This window comes from Euleptes europaea, chromosome 7, assembly GCF_029931775.1.
Source record: "Euleptes europaea isolate rEulEur1 chromosome 7, rEulEur1.hap1, whole genome shotgun sequence".
Classification (NCBI taxonomy): domain Eukaryota; kingdom Metazoa; phylum Chordata; class Lepidosauria; order Squamata; family Sphaerodactylidae; genus Euleptes; species Euleptes europaea.
Window position 1 is genome coordinate 98,758,872 of NC_079318.1, and position 17,634 is coordinate 98,776,505.

General features: G+C 48.8%; 2 protein-coding genes across 2 annotated transcripts in view; both read right to left on the bottom strand.

The window, feature by feature from the left end:
• The window catches only part of LOC130480597 (cathepsin K), a 243,663-nt gene that overhangs the window by 134,501 nt on the left and 91,528 nt on the right, over nucleotides 1–17,634 (bottom strand). The gene's annotated exons all lie outside the window — the stretch shown is intronic.
• GOLPH3L (golgi phosphoprotein 3 like) lies at nucleotides 372–12,388 on the bottom strand. Its single transcript, XM_056853204.1, has 4 exons — nucleotides 12,206–12,388; nucleotides 2,520–2,651; nucleotides 1,538–1,652; nucleotides 372–858 (listed from the first exon to the last, which is right to left on the bottom strand). Exons 1-4 carry the CDS (start codon nucleotides 12,386–12,388, stop codon nucleotides 431–433), a joined length of 858 nt encoding a protein of 285 aa, XP_056709182.1. The 3' UTR covers nucleotides 372–430.

Consider the following 17,634-nt stretch of genomic DNA (forward strand, 5'->3'; position numbering starts at 1 on the left):
GCTGGAGCCGCTCAGACGGAAAAAACAAGACAGGACCGAAACGGAGGCCGAAATTAAAAACAAAAACAAAAGACGAAAGAACGCACACCACGATTCCTTCCTTCCTTCCTAAAAAACATCAAAATAAAGAAGAGAGTTTGAAATAAAAATAAGAGACGCAGCTCAATCCAGTTCTCTCAGATGCAGGCCTTCATTTAGTTTGGTGGGTATGGAAACAAAAACAAAAAATCCAACCATCCCCAAAGTGGAGGAAGTGGCGGTGAAGATATCGGCATTCCTACGAAGGATGCTCTCCGCCACGCCCAGTATCTGGAGCTGGAGGGGGCGTGGCAGGAAGTAGTCCCCAATGCCCGTCACCGTGCATTGTAGGAAGATTCCCCCGATTGAGAGGTCTGATTCCTAGAGGGAAAGGCAGAAGTCTGCACGGTTTTTAGGACTTGTTGAAAGCGGCCAGGACGGCCCAAATCATTTCCACGCTGCCCGCCTTGGCGGCCTCCACCTCAGGCTCTCTGTCCAGCAAGTCCTTGGAACGGTTCATGGCCACATCGTACTTCTCGTCGACCAGGTTGGCAAAGACGTTCTCCAGCACATCGGAGGCGTGGGCCAGGATCAGCAGCGCCAGGGTCCGCCTGTCCATGCGGTGGGGGTCGTTGACCCACCGGTCCAAGACGCTCTCTTGGAGCTTCTTCACCAGGCGCTGCTTCTCCGTGGTATTCGTCACCGGGTGGGTCGTCATGTCGAAGAGGAGGAAGTTCTGCTTCTCCGTTGTCAGTATTCCCTTCTCCACCAGGTTCTTGGCGATCCGCTCGCGGACATTGCGCAGCTGGTACTGCAGCTTGAAGGGGTTCCACGTCTCGCCTGCGGGAGAGCAGGTTTAGCGACTGGCAGAGTAGAATCATACAGTTGGAAGGGACCACCGGGGTCATCTAGTCCAACCCCCTGCACAATGCAGGAAACTCACAACTACCTTCCCCCCCCGCACACACACACCCAGTGATCCCTACATCATGCCCAGAAGACGGCAAAAAAACCCTTCCGGGACCCCTGGCCAATCTGACCTGAAGGAAAACTGCTTCCTGACCCCAAGGTGGCAATCGATTGACATTTCCCTGGGCATGCAAGAAAGGGCCACGAGACCCAAACACTGGCGCAATCCTTCCTGCCCTCCCTCTCATGTACTCCATCCCCTAAAGGTGCTATGGGGCCTGCCCTTGGCCTCCCACCCCCATCATTCCTGCGCCGTCACGCACGGGCTTGCTGGATCTAGGAGACTCGGGTTCAAACCCACATCCGGCCCCGAAGCTGAGCGGGCGGACCTGGACACCCACAACCTCTTTACCCTCCCAGCCAACTGGTGGGGCAGTGTTAAGTGGGGGGCGGAATCGGGGGAGGCATCCTAAGTACACCACCCCAAAGATCCTTGGAGGAAGGGGACAGATACATAACTCCATCCACCTTATGAGTGGAGAGACACCCCCCTCCAGAAGCCAAGCTTGGAGGATTTAAAGCCCTTGGGCAGAGCGGCTTTCCCGCTCACCTGTCAGTAGCTCGATCCACGTCTGCACCGTCTCAGCAGGTTCGGTGGCTTTGAGGTGGCGGAGCGTCTCGTCCAGAAGCACGTCTCCAGTAGGGGCATCCGATTTGAGGAGGACCTAGAAGGCAAAGCAGGCAAGAAGAAGAAAGGAGAAAGAAGGAAGAAGGCGTTGGTTTTTATACTCCACTTTTCTCCACCTTTAAGGAGTCTCAAAGCGGCTTACAATCACCTTCCCTTCCTCTCCCCACAAGAGTCTCAAAATAACTATTCCACCAAATCCTGGGACCATTTTACTGAATTATACACCAGATATACAAAAAGATTTACGAGAAATATTCCTTCATACATTAACAACAGCTAGAATTAAGATATTGGAAAACAAACAAATTCCCAGATATAAACAATTGGACAGATAAAGCTCAAAAAACGTATATATTAATTAAGATGACTAATTATAAAAATGATAAAGATATGGAAGATCTAGATGCTGTCTAGATCCCAATAATCTCCAGAATGGAAAAAAACTTTCAAAAATCAAGAATGTGGAGAGGAAGACAAGTAATGTTTTTGCTTGCTTTAATATGCGTAGCTGAGTTCATTATCTTTTATTATTATTACTACTTTTATCTGTAACCGTATGTAATTTTGATTGTTTTGTTTTTCTCTCTCCCAATTTTATGTATGCATGTAATTTTCATGTATGTAATAAAGTTTTTAAATTTAAAAAAAAGAAAAGAGGAACCTTGTAAGGTAGGTGGGGCTGAGAGAATTCTGAGAAAACTGTGACTGGCCCAAGGCCACCCAGCTGGCTTCATACGGAGGAGTGGGGGGAATCGAACCCGGTTCTCCAGATTACAGTCCACCACTCTTAACCACTACGCCATGCTTCAGCCAGGCCGGTGGACCAAAGCGGGGTCTTTCATGAGCCCCAAGCTCCCCAGGCCTCACGTGGCGGCCCGGCGGGTGCTCCCCCAAGGCCCCTCACCTTGCGGTCCAGCAGCCGTTTCTTCCTCATGGTTTGCGGCTCCAGCTGTATCCTCCCTCTCATGGCCAGCTCGATGAGGATGCCGCCACGCAGGCCCGAGGAGATGCAGTCATTCCAGAAAGATGTGTAGCCCTGAGGAGAAACCAAAGATGAAGACAGGGGAGATGATGTCGGCGTGTGAAGGACCCGTGCAGCTGCAGGGCGCAACGGAGAGCAGAGCAGAGCTGTTCTGCTGCTTTTCCAGGATGTAACACTCCTGATGTCCCTGCCCGGGATTTAAGACCACATGAAGAGGCCTCCCAACTGTCCCATCAATCAAAGAAGCTTGTCTGGGGAGCACACGAGAGAGGGCCTTTTTGGTGGCAGCCCACGATTATGGAACAACCTCTGCAGCCAGGCGCGCCTGGCCCTCTCACTTAAAAAAAAAAAAATTCCTCCCCTCAACGTTATACATACTAACATTAAACATAGAAGCATATTCAGTATTGGAGCTTACTTGAAATTATCCTTCAATTATTAAATTATTTGACTTATCTCTATCATTATATTTTCATATCTTATAATATACATTTACTGTTCTTGAACATTAATGATTTCTACTTCTTAATTAAAAACACATTCAATTTCTCATTAAATTCAGAAGTTGATCTGTTCAGTATTAATGATGCTAATTTTGCCATAATTGCATACTCCTTTAATTTGTTTATCCATTCATTCAAATCTGGACATTCATCTGCTTTCCACTTTCCTGCATACATTCTTGCCTCTGTCACCATATACTTGAAATATTTCATTATATACTTTTGACATTTTATTTGCCAATATATTCAAACACCACTCACTTTTGATCTTTACCTGAAGACAGTTTTATTTAGGACTGCATTTGATTAAAAACAACCCTACATTGTGATTTTAAAATTTTGGTTTTATGTAGTTTTACATTATGTATTTTATTTATACTGTAAGCCGTAAGGCAGCTAATAAATAAATAAGAGGGCACGTTAACAAAAGATTCCTTGTCATCACCACCACCGAAGGGGCTCTCAATATCTCCAAGCTGGCCAGAGGGGGTCAATTTAACTCATTCCTTTCTATATACACATCTTGCGAATACATCCCGCAATCCAAATGTAACACATATTGCGCTGCTGTTAGATTGCTGGACTTGGACTGTGTGGAACAGGAAATTTCACTTGCAAATAATCATAAAAGTGCATCGAAAGCACATTATTCAGGATGCATGAAAGCGTGTTCAGTCTAGTCATTTCAGCTTCTAAGGAGAACTCGAGCTTCATAACAGGGCCTCTAAAACCGATATCTCATGCAAGATGCACCAACCCATCTGTGTGGTTCCGCCATACTAGGTGGGCCCCTTTTCACACCCTGAGCTCAGAAAAGATAAGAACCACAAACGTCATCCCCCAACCATATTTATTAGCAAGAGAAGAGAGGATGGAGGAATTACGGCTGCCGTCCCTGCTCACGTCACCTGAAGAACAAGCCGGTTAACAGAACAAGAAAAGGGGCTGGGTGAAAGGGAACTTCAATCAACCATATGGAAACTCTCCACCCTGGGCAAATACCGAGGCAGAAGCGGTTTGCGTCTGTCCTGCACGCCACGCCTTGACTGACTCAGAACCCAGTTCCTCATTGCAAAGGGTTAACCGCCACTGTGAGCGTACGTAAGATGTGAGCGTAGGTAAGATGCTTCAACAAACATTTCCTACCAGCCAGATTCAGTCTGTTATTTACTTTTATAATCCCCGCATTTCCTCATGGGACGATGACCCAGCGTAAGAGCAGTTTGGGATGATCTCAAGAAGAGGTATTTTCTCAGGCACATTACCTTTTCTTTCTTAAGGAAACTGAGAAAGGGCTTCATTATCTTTTTTTCTTCCTTACAAGCCCTGACCTGGATGGTCCAGGCTAGCCCGATCTCTCGTCAGACCTCATAAGCTAAGCTGGGATGGCCCTGATTAGAACTTGAATGGGAGACCCCCTAGGAAGTCCAGGGTTGTTTCGCAGAGGCAGGCAATGGCAAACTACCTCTGTTTGTCTCTCGCCTTGAAAATAGGGCTGTTGAAAAAAAAATTCGGTAAAATTTGGATCCGGCAAAGTTCGGCCCGTTTTTATTCGGGAAATGCCAAAGTCCGAACTCCCCTGATTCGGATCCGTAGAATTCGGCATGAAATTCGGAATTCATGAATAAATTCGGCCGTTTAAAGCCATTAAAAACACATTTGCACCTTTCCGTGGCTCCAGGGGGGGCATGTTTGGAGGTAGAGGTCCCAAACCTTCAGTGTAGTTTGAGGGGACTCTTCTTGCAAGAACCCCCAAGTTTTGTTAAGATTGGGTCAGGGGGTCCCGAATTATGGGGTCTGGAAGGGGTCCTCCCATCAGCCCATTGGAATGAAGCCATTTAAAGCACATTCGCGGCTCTCCGCGGCTCCGGGGGGCCATTTTTGGAGGTAGAGGTCCCAAACCTTCAGCGTAGCTTGGAGGGACCCTACTTGCAAGAACCCCTAAGTTTTGTGAAGATTGGGTCAAGGGGACCCGAGTTATGGGGTCTGGAAGGGGTCCCCACCCCAACTGCCCATTGGAATAAAGCCATTTAAAGCACATTCACGGCTTTCTGCGGCTCCTGGGGGGCATTTTTGGAGGTAGAGGTCCTGAATCTTCAGCGTAGCTTGAGGGGACCCTACTTGCAAGAACCCCCATGTTTTGTGAAGATTGGGTCAGGGGGTCCTGAGTTATGGGGTCTGGAAGGGGTCCCCACCCTATCCACCCATTGGAATGAATGGGAGCAGGCAATCCTTAATGTGCATGTAGAGAGCGGCAAATCCCCCCCCTTTGGCCTCCCCCCCCCCACACACACACAGTATAAGCCAGTCCATGGCTTCTAAGAGCTGATGTAACTACGCCGAAAGTAAATCCAACAACGCTCAAAGCGTAAGTAAACAGTGTAACTAGCATGGGTAACATATCTTTTCATTTAAACATAGCCAAAGTGCATCTCATAAGGCTACTAGCGTAAATGCAACCTGTGCAAATTCCGTATCTTCAGGATTGATAGATTTCATACTGCTGGATTCAAATCTTCCACAGCAACAATGACACTCGCAAAGAGGCAACCATTTCCCCCTGGACAGGTAACCCCCCCAAATCACACTCCACAGAGGCAATCAAGCCCCCCCCCAGCAGAACAGCCCCTCCACAACCAGAAGACGCACATTCCTAACGAAGGAGAACGGGCCAGACAGAGAGGGACTCACTGACATAGGATGTACTAAAACGAATGACAGGCTAGCCCATTAGAAACAACAGGAGTGGCTGCACAGCCCATTGGAAACAATAGGAGCCAGCCAAAGAGAGACTCACTGACCCACTGAAGTTGGCAACCGGTGAAAACAGCAGAAAGCACAGTCCCACACAGAGGCAATCAAGCCCACCCCCCAGCAGAACAGGTAAATCCACCCCCCTTTGGCATCTCCCCCCCCCCACATACACAGAAAAAAAATTATAGAGAAAAGCCCCAAAATGGGTCCAACTGTGGATGTCTTCTCTTCCATCAGGAGCAGGGACTGGGAGTCAGGACTCAGGAGTAATCCAATACGATTCTAGCAGCAGGTCATCTTGGGGGTTCTTGCAAGTAGGGTCCCTCCAAGCTACGCTGAAGGTTTGGGACTTCTACCTCCAAAAATGCCCCCCCGGAGCCGCGGAAAGCCGCGAATGTGCTTTAAAGGGCTTCATTCCAATGGGCAGATGGGGTGGGGACCCCTTCCAGACCCCATAACTCAGGACCCGATTCAACCTTCACAAAACATGGGGCTTCTTGCAAGTAGGGTCCCCTCAAGCTACACTGAAGGTTTGGGACCTCTACCTCCAAAAATGCCCCCCCGGAGCCACAGAAAGCCGTGAATGTGCTTTAAATGGCTTTATTCCAATGGGCAGTTGGGGTGGGGACCCCTTCCAGACCCCATAACTCGAGACCCCCTGACCCAATCTTCATAAAACTTGGGGGTTCTTGCAAGAAGGGTCCCTTCAAGCTACACTGAAGGTTTGGGACCTCTACCTCCAAACATGCCCTCCCAGAGCCGCAGAAAGCCGCAAATGTGCTTTAAATGGCTTTATTCCAATGGGCAGATGGGGTGGGGACCCCTTCCAGACCCCATAACTCGGAACCCCCTGACCCAATCTTCACAAAACTTGGGGGTTCTTGCAAGTAGGGTCCCTCCAAGCTACGCTGAAGGTTTGGGACCTCTACCTCCAAAAATACCCCCCCCCCGGAGCTGCGGAAAGCCACGAACGTGCACACGCACCCCCCCCCCCGGAGATCTCTCTCTCTCTCACACAAACAGACACTCTTTCTTTCTCTCCCCGGGCCGCGCTGCGGCCGGGCTCACATACTCATCCGCGACTGATTGGCCAGAAGACCTAGCTTGGCCACTGACTGGCCGTGGGAGAATGCTGCTTTGGGGGCGCCGAACTTGTATGAATTTATCCGGCGTCCGCCCAAACTCACCGAGTTCGGCTCGTTGTTTTCCCGCCTTTTTTGACTGGTTCTATCCGAAGTAGAAATCACCGAATCGGGGAAAATTCGGCTGTTTTTCATGTCGGATGGAACTGAATCGACAGCTCTACTTGAAAACCCTACAGGGTCGCCAGACGTCGGCCATAACAGACTTCATAAGAGACGTTCAGACTTCAGTGGTGGTTTTGTCACACATGGGGCTGTCTTATACTGAATCAGTGTAATAAACAACCACACCACCTCTATGTATAACGCACTGCAATCACAAATATAATTCATAGATGAGCCAACCTCATGAAATAACATTCACAAAATCATGATGTATGTATGTGGGGAGGGGCCGTGGCTCAGTGGTAGAGTATTTGCTTGGCACTCAGAGGGTCCCAAGTTCAATCCCTGGCATCTCCAGCTAAAGGGACTAGGCAAGTAGGTCTCCCCTGCCTGTGACCCTGGAGAAGCAGCTGCTGGTCTAAGCAGTCAATACTGACTTTGATGGACCAAGGGTCTGATTCAGTATAAAGGGTCTGATTCAGTATAAGGCAGCTTAATGTGTGTTCATGTGTGTATGCTAAAATATAATATATCCAACTAATATGTACAACAATCATACAATAAACACTAATATCAACTGTGATCCTAAATAACTATCTGCTATACAATGAAAATCCTAAAGTTCTGGTGAATTCAAGTCACTACAGTTGCACTGAGGTGACTTCATGTGGAATTGTTCTGCAGCGTTAGGATTTTCATTGTATAGCAGATAGTTATTTAGGATCACAGTTGATATTAGAGTATGTGTTTATTGTATGATGGTTGTATTTATTGGGTAGGATGGCCCAGGCTAGCCTGATCTTGTCAGATCTCAGAAGCTAAGCAGGGTCAGCCCTGGTTAGTATTTGGATGGGAGACCACCAAGGAATACCAGGGTTGCTGTGCAGAGGAAGGCACTGGCAAACCACCTCTGTTAGTATCTTGCCATGAAAACCCCAAAAGGGGTCGCCATAAGTCGGCTGCGACTTGAAGGTACTTTACACACACACATATTATATTTTAGCATACATACATCATGATTTTGTGAATGTTATTTCAAGAGGTTGGCTCATCTATGTGAATTACATTTCTGATTATACTGAATCGGAACATTGGTCTATCACTGTCAATACTTTCTACTCAGACTGGCAGCAGCTCTCCAGGATCTCAGAACGAAGAGGTCTTTCACATCACCTACTGCTTGGTACTTTTAACTGGGGATGCCAGGAATTCAACCTGGGACCTCCTGCATGCCAAGCAGAGGCTCTTCCACCAAGCCACAGTTTGCCATGGACTGCCTCTGCTTCCTCGGTGGTCTCCCATCCAAGTACTAACCAGGGCCAACCCTGCTTAGCTTCTCTCTACCTTTTAAGGAGAATCAAACTGGCTTACAATCAATCGCCTTCCCTTCCTCTCCCCACAACCAGCACCTTGTGAGGTAGGTGAGGCTGAGAGAGTTCAGAGAAGATCTGTGACTAGCCCAAGGTCACCCAGCTGGTTTTATGTGGAGGAGTGGGGAATCAAACCCAGTTCTCCAGATTAGAGTCTGCCGCTCATGTAGAGAAGTGCGGAAACCAACCTGGTTCACCAGATTAGAGTCCGCAGCTCTTAACAGCTACATCATGCTGGCTCTCGGCGAGACAGTCAAGAAGGCCTTTCCCTGTGATTAAAAAACAGCAGGCAGGTAATAAGCTTTTCTTAAGACTGCTTGAAACAACAACAACACTTTTGAGTACTCCTGGAGTGGTGGACTCTGATCTGGAGTACCAGGTTTGATGCCCCACTCCTTCACATGAGCAGCGGACGCTAATCTGGTGATCTGGATTTGTTTGCCCACTCCTAAACATGAAGCCAGCTGGGTGACCTTGGGCTAGTCACAGTTCTCTCAGCCCCACCTACCTCACAGGGTGTCTGTTGTGGGGAGGGGAAGGGAAGGTGATTGTAAGCAGGTTTGATTCTTCCTTAAGTGGTGGAGAAAGTCGGCATATAAAAACCAACTCTTCTTCTCCTTCTGAACTCTTTGCCAGATTGAAGAGGGGAAAAAAAGATGTGTGGGGGAAAGCCATGACCTTAAGGCCTCTTCGTGCCTGGCCAGCTCCAGTGGCCACAAAATGTTGACTAGATTACATCTATGTGAAGGCAGGATCGTGAAGGGAAAACATGGCAACCGCCCAACTGAAAATAGAACAAGGCAACAATGGGTGAACGATCAGAAAGTTTTCTTTCTGACAGTCGGTGTAGTGGGTAGATCGTCTGCCTGCAGAGGAACCCGAGACCTTCTGCATGCAAAGCAGACATCTGACCCATCCACAAGAGAGGATTTCCTCAGGAAGTTCTATTTTTTTTAATCCTTTTGAGCAGAAACAGAAGGACCAAGCCACAGCAGGCTGAGCCCAGGAGAATCCAAAATATTTGAAGGGCTGTAACTTAGAGGAGGGCAGGGAGCTGGTCCTTTTGGCAGCAGAGGATAGGACTCGCAATAATGGGTTTAAATTGTGGGCGGAAAGGTCCCGGCTGGATATTAAGGGGGGGGGGGAATTACAGTAAGAGTTGTTTGACAGTGGAATCAGCTACTTAGGGAGGTGGTGAGCTTTCCCCTCACTGGCAGTCTTCAAGCAGAGGCTGGACAAACACTTGTCAGGGATGCTCTAGGCTTATCCTGCATTAAGCAGGGGGTTCGACTAGATGACCTGAATGGACCCTTCCAACTCTATGATTGTATGAAATCCAGGGACCATTCCCCCAATGGAAACAGCCTGCAACTTAGGCAGGACAACTAAATATCACTAGTCAGTGTGGTGCAGTGGTTGGGAGAATCAGGTTCGAATCCCCACTCCGTCATGGAAGCATGCTGGGTGACCTTGGGCCAGTCACATGCACTCAGCCTATCCTACCTCACAAGTTTGTTGTTGTGAGGGTAAAAATGGAGAAGAGGAGCCACCTTGGGTCCCCTTTGGGGAGGAAGCTAGGGTACAAGCAAAGTAAATCCTTAAAATAACGGGGCCCTGTGAACACAACCCTGGATAAAAAATCTCTTTTTAAAAAACAGAAAGGAAAAACTATGAATGCAGTAAAAAGACTAGTTAGACCAGTTCAAACCTGGCCCCAGAATGCACTCTGCCTGTTACGACTGGAGTCACTGGACATGTGGCAGCTCCATTAATCCGGGTCTAAGTCCGTAACGACCTTGGCAGAGTCAACTTGCACTATGAAAAATATCCCAGGCGGGAAGAAGAAATCCTGCAAAACTCGTTTCATGCCCTCCAACCGCTCCCCAAGAGCTACACTGGCTTTTTAGTCATTCTAGCGTCCACCCAAAAATGAACCTCTGGCTTTGCAATCAGAAGTCATTGCCCTGTTTACTTCCGGGCTCTGAGCTCACGAGGGTCTTCTGGCCGGCGTTTACGAGGGTCTGCGCATCATCTTTTCCTTTTTCTAAGCGAGACAAACAGTTCTTTCTTCATTCAACGGCGAAGGCTGCCCTAACTACCTGTCCGCTCACTGCATCCTGTAGCGACCTGCAGACTGAGATGATTCTTCATCATACCCAACAATCTACATCTGCCCACCCACCCCGGTCCCCAATCCTACTTACTGATGAAGAGCCAATGAGGTTATTCCAAGGCGCGATTATCGCTAACTGAGCTAAGCGCCATTGCTTTTAAATGTCTATGCAGAGGAAGCCCAAGTGCAGGGGAGGAGGTGTAAAATTTAAAAATACACTGGGAAAGAGGTGTCAGAGGGAATAAAACCATCACCGCAGTGGCAGCTGTCACTGAAATGTTATTTTAATCTGCACAGCCAATCAAATCTCCACCGGCCAATCAGAAGCCCTGCTGGGTAGGATCCCAACTGGCCCCACCCTCTTTCTAAAAACACTTGGCAGGCACCATATGGCTTTTGGCAAGAGATGATCAGAGGTGGTTTGCCCTTGCCTGCCTCTGCGCAGCGACCCTGGACTTCCTCAGTGGCCTCCCATCTAAGACCTAACCAGGGCCGCCCCTGCTAGAGCTTCCGAGACTGGGCCAGCCTGAATCATCCAGGTCAAGGCAAGAGACAAACGGAGGTGGTTTTGCCATTGCCTGCCTCTGCATAGCAACCCTGGAATTCCTTGGTGGTCTACCATCCAAATCCTACCCATGGCCAACCCGGTTTAGCTTCTCAGACCTGACGAGAGATTGGGCCAGCCTGAATCATCCGGGCCAGAGCTCCACAGCTGCAGGGAGGGAGCCCTAGAAGGCATCTCTCTGCACACACCCCTTGCACAACTTGATGGCGCATGAATCATAGAGGTGGAAGGGGATCACCAGGGTCATCTAGACCAACCCCCTGCGCAATGCAGGAAATTCCAAACTACCTCCGCCACACACCCCAGTGACCCCTGCTCCATGTATAGAAGATGCACAAGATGCCCTCTCCCTCTCATGATCTGCTTAAGGTCATAGAATCAGCATTGCTGACAGATGGCCATCTAACCTCTGCTTAAAAAACCTCCAGGCAAGGAGAGCTCACCGCCTCCCGAGGAAGCCTGTTCCACTGAGGAACTGCTCTAACTGTCAGGAAGTTCTTCCTAATGTCTAGACGGAAACTCTTTTGATTTAATTTCAACCCGTTGGTTCTGGTCCGACCTTTTGGGGCAACAGAAAACAACTCGGCACCCTCCTCTCTATGACAGCCCTTCAAGTACTTGAAGATGGTTATCATATCCCCGCTCAGTCTTCTCCTCTCCAGGCTAAACATACCCAGCTCCTTCAACCTTTCCTCATAGGACTTGGTCTCCAGACCCCTCACCATCTTTGTTGCCCTCCTCTGGACACATTCCAGCTTGTCTACATCCTTCTTAAATTGTGGTGCCCAAAACTGAACACAATACTCTAGGTGAGGTCTACCCAGAGCAGAGTAAAGCAATACCATCACTTCGCGTGATCTGGACACTTACTTCTGTTGATACATGGACACTATTACTGCCGTTGCATCCCTGGTCCCTCTCAAAGGGTGGCTCTCCCTATGAGCAAAGGAAACCAGGAGGCAACAGAGAGGGTTCAAGGATCCGTGTGCTTATCCAGGTCGCACGATCGGGTTATGCAAAGGCCCAGAGGTGAGAAGCGGGCCAATGTTTCCGTACCTCTTTATCCTTCAGGCCCAGCAGAAGCACCTCCTCCATGAGGGTCAAGCGGATGTCTTTGGAATCACCAGCTTCGCCGTCACCCAACTGGTCGTCTAGCTGGGAGTCCTCCTCGCCTTCCGGCCTCTTGTCTGTGTTCCTGCCGACCTCCGCCCGCCGTGTCCGGTGAGTTAACGTCGTCATGGTCTACCCGCTGTGGCTGTCAGCAAAACACCCCACAAAGACTTCACACATGAACACATGAAGTTGCCTTCTACAGAATCAGACCCTCAGTCCATCAAAGTCAGTATTGTCTACTCAGGCCGACAGCAACTCTCCAGGGTCTCAGGCAGAGATCTTTCACATCACCTACTTGCCTAGTCCCTTTAACTGGAGATGCCAGGGATTGAACATGGGACCTTCTGCATGCCAAGCAGAGGCTCTTCCACTGAGCCACAGCCCCTCTCCATAGTTCTCCAGGGTCTCAGGCAGGGGTCTTTCACATCACCTACCTGCCTAGTCCCTTTAACTGGAGATGCCAGGGATTGAACCTGGGACCTTCTGCATGCCAAGCAGAGACTCTACCTCTGAGTCACGGCCCCTCCTTCACAACCAGCTTCAGCTTAAGATGCAAAATTTCCAGAAATTCGGGGCAGGGGGAGGGGGAGAAGAACTTCTAGAAAAAAACAGAACTTTTGGGGTTAACTGAAATATGTGCAATACTTACTGTCCTATCTGACCTAAATTGATTTTACTACTTTAACAATATAGAATGCATCTTGTAAGGTTTGTCTCTGCTTTATTTGGCATAATAGCTGTAAATAAATATTATTATTATATAGAATGCATCACTAATAACTGACAGGGTATAAAATTGCAATGATTTGACACATTTATGGAACATAAAAGTTATAAAAGCCTTAGTTTTCTACAAGCAAAATTGCAAATACACCGTTATATTTAAGAGAAAACTGCAAGCTGATGCACCCCATGCTATTTTAGGGAAATAAGCACTTGTTACCCAACTGTGGGTATAGCTGTTACAGTGGCTTAAGGGAGAGGTGAAAAGATCAATCGCAAGGGAAGAATCAGGTCAAAAGGACGCCAGAAGACGTGCAACCGCTGAGAGCCCTGCATGGCACCTGCAGGAAGAGGAGGAGGAGAATAAGAAGAGTTCGTTTTTATAGCCTGCTTTTTCTCTATCTTTTTTAGGAGTCTCAAAGCACTCCCCACAACAGGCACCTTGTGGAGTAGGTGAGATGAGAGTTTGGAGAGAACTGTGTCTGGGCCAAAGTCACCCAGCTGGCTTCATGTGGAGGAGTGGGGAATCGAACCCGGTTCTCCAGCTTAGAGTCCACCGCTCATGGGGAGGAGTGGGGAATCGAACCCGGTTCCCCAGATTAGAGTCTGCCGGTCTTAACAACTACACCACGCTGGCTTCGAGGTGCAGAAATTAATCTTGGATTGAAGAGCATCATGTATCTACAGCATGCCCACCTTGTCTTTAAAAGAAGTGCATTCATTCCAAAACAAAAAATATTTCATAGGAGTGGTGTTGTTTTTTTCAGTACTCCCCCAAATTTCCAATTTTTCCTCTGGAAAAACTGGGAAAAAAGGCCCTGAAAAGAAAACCAAAAACAACCAGGGCAAATTTCCCCAGTTTTTCCCCAGGCCATCACAGCTTTAGCGTCCGCCTTTCTCAGTAGGACACAGCCCACACCACTTACATAAATCGTGCCTCCCCACAGATTTGTTGCTATGATAGCGTTTGAGGCTCAAAACGGGCTGAAGAGCCACTCTGTATTCCAGAGGGCTTCACCTTCCATTCCCCATATAAGAACATAAGAAAAGCCCTGCTGGATCAGACCCAGGCCCATCAAGTCCAGCAGTCTGTCCACACAGAGGCCAACCAGGTGCCTCTAGGAAGCCCACAAGCAAGACGACGGCAGCAGCACCATCTTGCCTGTGTTTCAAAGCACCTCCTATAATAGGTATGCTCCTCTGAACCTGGAGAGAATAGGCATGAACATAAGAAAAGCCCTGCTGGATCAGATCCAGGCCCATCATGTCCAGCAGTCCGTTCACGCAGGGGCCAACCAGGTGCCTCGAGGAAGCCCACAAGCAAGACAACTTCAGCAGCGTTATCCTGCCTGTGATCTTAATTCATAAGAACATAAGAAAGGCCCTACTGGATCAGACCCAGGCCCATCAAGTCCAGCAGTCTGTTCACACAGCGGCCAACCAGGTGCCTCTAGGAAGCCCCCAAACAAGACGACTGCAGCAGCACCATCCTGCCTGTGTTCCACAGCACCTCATATAATGGACATGCTTCTCTGATCCTGGAGAGAATTGGGAGTGGACGCGGTTAGCGTCTGGTGACCGGAAGGCTCTTTAGGGCACACTCTTTATAACCACATCACCCCTTAAGGAGCCGAACAGTGAAAACCGGTGCTGGAAAGAAGCGCCGGCAACCCCCGGGGCTAAACCGGGAGCACCCCAGGAGTGCGGGATGCGGAACTCCCTCAGCACACGCCTGGCTTGGCTCTCAGGTTAAACATTACCTAGAAGGCACACAGGTGTTCTCGTGTAAACTGCCTCTTCGGCTGCTGCAAATATTCACCTCCGGGCTGGGCAGCCTGTGTAAACTGCAAAAGAATTCGGCACTCTCTTTCCTTTTAAAGTTTCTGACGTCCCAGAAATACAGCACACCCAAAGTCGCAAAAAGTAGCAACTGCAGGTCTGTGCGGGCAGAAGCGTCGGCAAACTTTTGGTTTATTCCTTTCAGCCCCAATTTTTCCCCATCTCTCTCCTTCTAATAACCACACAGTGGTTATTTGAGATGGGCCGTGGCTCAGTGGAAGAGCCTCTGCTTGGCATGCAGAAGGTCCCAGGTTCAATCCCCGGCATCTCCAGTTAAAGGATCAGGCAAGTAGGTGATGTGAAAGACCTCTGCCTGAGACCCTGGAGAGCTGCTGCTGGTCTGAGTAGGCAATTCTGACTTTGATGGACCGAGGGTCTGCTTCAGCATAAGGCAGTTTCATGTGTTCATATGTCCCTGGTTCGATCCCCGGTAGCTCCAGTTAAAAAGGACCAGGGAGCAGGCGAAGTGAAAGACCTCTCTGCCTGGAGACCCTGGAGAGCCGCTGCCAGTCTGCGTAGACAAGACTGAGCTTGATGGACCAATGGTCTGACTCAGTATAAGGCGGCTCCATAAGAGGCCGGTGTGGTACAGTGGTTGGAGTGTCAGACTAGGATCTGGGAAACCCAGCTTCGAATCCCCCCTCTGCCACGGAAGCTTAGAATCATAGAGTTGGAAGGGACCACAAGGGTCATCTAGTCCAACCCCCTGCACAATGCAGGAAATTCACAACAATCTTCCCCACACACCCCCAGTGACCCCTACTCCATGTCCAGAAGATGGCCAAGATGCCCTCCCTCCCATGAACTGCCCAAGCTTGCTGGGTGACCATGGGCCACTGACAAACTCTCAGCCTAATCTAACTCACAGGGTTGTTTTGAGGATAAAATGGAGGAGAGGAAAACAATGTAAGCTGCTTTGAGTTCCCACTGCAGAGAAATGAAACAAACAAAGAGTGCCTCTACAAAGAGCATGGTATTTCTGAACCTTCAGGGCTGACAAATTAAAGTTTGGAAGACAGGGCCAGCTGAGTCCCTAGCCAGTCATCTATCTTTTATACTGCAAGGAAATGCCTTCTACCTTTTGTACCTGGCTTCTGCATTACGGCAAGTCAAACTTTGCAGAGTTTTGTTGCCTTGAAATGGTTTTTTGCTTGCATTAAATCCACTTCTGTAATCCTAGCCCCACTGCATTGTTTATTGATTAGAAGTCTTTCTTATCTGCTTTCCTTATTTTGCAATCTCAGTGACAAAGGGGAACTATAAATGAAGGTATTATTAATAACAACAATAATAGTGGGTAAAAAACACTTGGCTGGATGGGGGGGGCATAATTTCACTGCCACCCCACACACAAGTAATACAGGGGAAACAGAGCCCATCACTAGGCTTGCCAACCTCCAGGTGATGGCTGGAGATCTCCTGTGGTTACAACTGATCTCCAGGTGACAGAGATCAGTTTCCCTGGAGACAAAGGCCGCTTTGGTCATTGGACTCAATGGCATTGAAGTCCCTCCCCAAACCCCACTTTCCTCAGGCTCCACCCCCAAAATCTCCAGGTATTTCCCAAGCTGGAGCTGGCGAGCCTACCCATTAGAAAAATGGAGCTGTGAAATCCTGCTCTTTTTATAAGTGTTCCTTTAAGGGCCATTACCAGGATAACAGACAGAGGGACGTGTCATTTCCAGAACAGGTCATCTAAGTCCCGGAGGTAGAAAATAAATAAACCTAGAGCTACAAGTCTATGCACCCATGTAGGCGTGAGAATCATTTAAACCTGTGGTTTTAACTTCTGAGTAAACCAGGATATCAGACACGCTCATTTGCATACGAACACTGTTTTTCTTGCCCAGAGGGGGAATTTCACAACCTCAAGGTGGGCACAGCACACCCAGCCACCCTAAGGGTGCCAACTTTTCTTTTCCTGGCTCTGCTCCTTTGCCTTTAACAAGCAAACATTTAGCAGCTGCTTTTCCTGGCATGGAAAATCAACAAAAAGGGAAGCTGCAACTGTTTTAATTTCTGCATGGCAAACTGTGGCAAAGATTCTCTCTCCGTTCACAAAAAACACCATCCTTGGGAAAAACACCCTAGGAACACCAGTAACAGCAACTGTACTGGATCAGACCAGCAGTCCATCTCGCCCAGTATTCTGTTTCCAACAGTGAGCAGTCAGATGCCCCAGGGAGGCCTTCAAGCAGGGCCTGCCGACAACCAGCCCTCTCCTGACGACCACCCCGGACATTTTGCCTCTGACCCCGAAGATCTTATTTGGCTACCCTGGCTAACAGCCAATGACAGACCCTTCTTCGGTAAACCTACCCAACCCCTTTTAAAAATGCACCCAAACCAGCACCCCCAAACCTTGTGGCAGGGAGTTCCACAAACCAACAGCCCCTGGTTTTCTCCCTTATCATTGCTATCAGGAAGCAATTGTTCCCAAACTAGCAGAAGGCGAGGAGAGGATAACAGAATCATAGAGCTGGAAGGAACCACCAGGGTCATCTAGTCCAACCCCCTGCACAATGCAGGAAACTCACAACTACCTCCCCACCACACACACCCCAGTGACCCCTACTCCATGCCCAGAAAATGGCCAAGATGCCCTCCTCTCATCATCTGCTTAGTAGACGGAGGCAACCCCCACCCCAGTAATTTCACATTAAAATAACTTTTTAACCCTTTATTCCCTGGGGCAGGATCTGGATTTAGTCCTTGTTGCTGATTCCCCCCCTCCAGACTCACGGATCTTGGTCTTTTCCACCCTCCTCCTGCTCAGGCGCCTGGGCTTCCTTCTCCTGAATGCAATTTGC

Coding starts and splice junctions, on each gene's coding strand:
- GOLPH3L (XM_056853204.1), bottom strand. CDS start 12,388: ATGACGACGTTAACTCACCGGACACGGCGGGCGGAGGTCGGCAGGAAC. Junction 1,653..2,519: donor AACGGCTGCTGGACCGCAAG/GTGAGGGGCCTT, acceptor TTTGCCTTCTAG/GTCCTCCTCAAATCGGATGC. Junction 859..1,537: donor GTGGATCGAGCTACTGACAG/GTGAGCGGGAAA, acceptor GCTCTCCCGCAG/GCGAGACGTGGAACCCCTTC.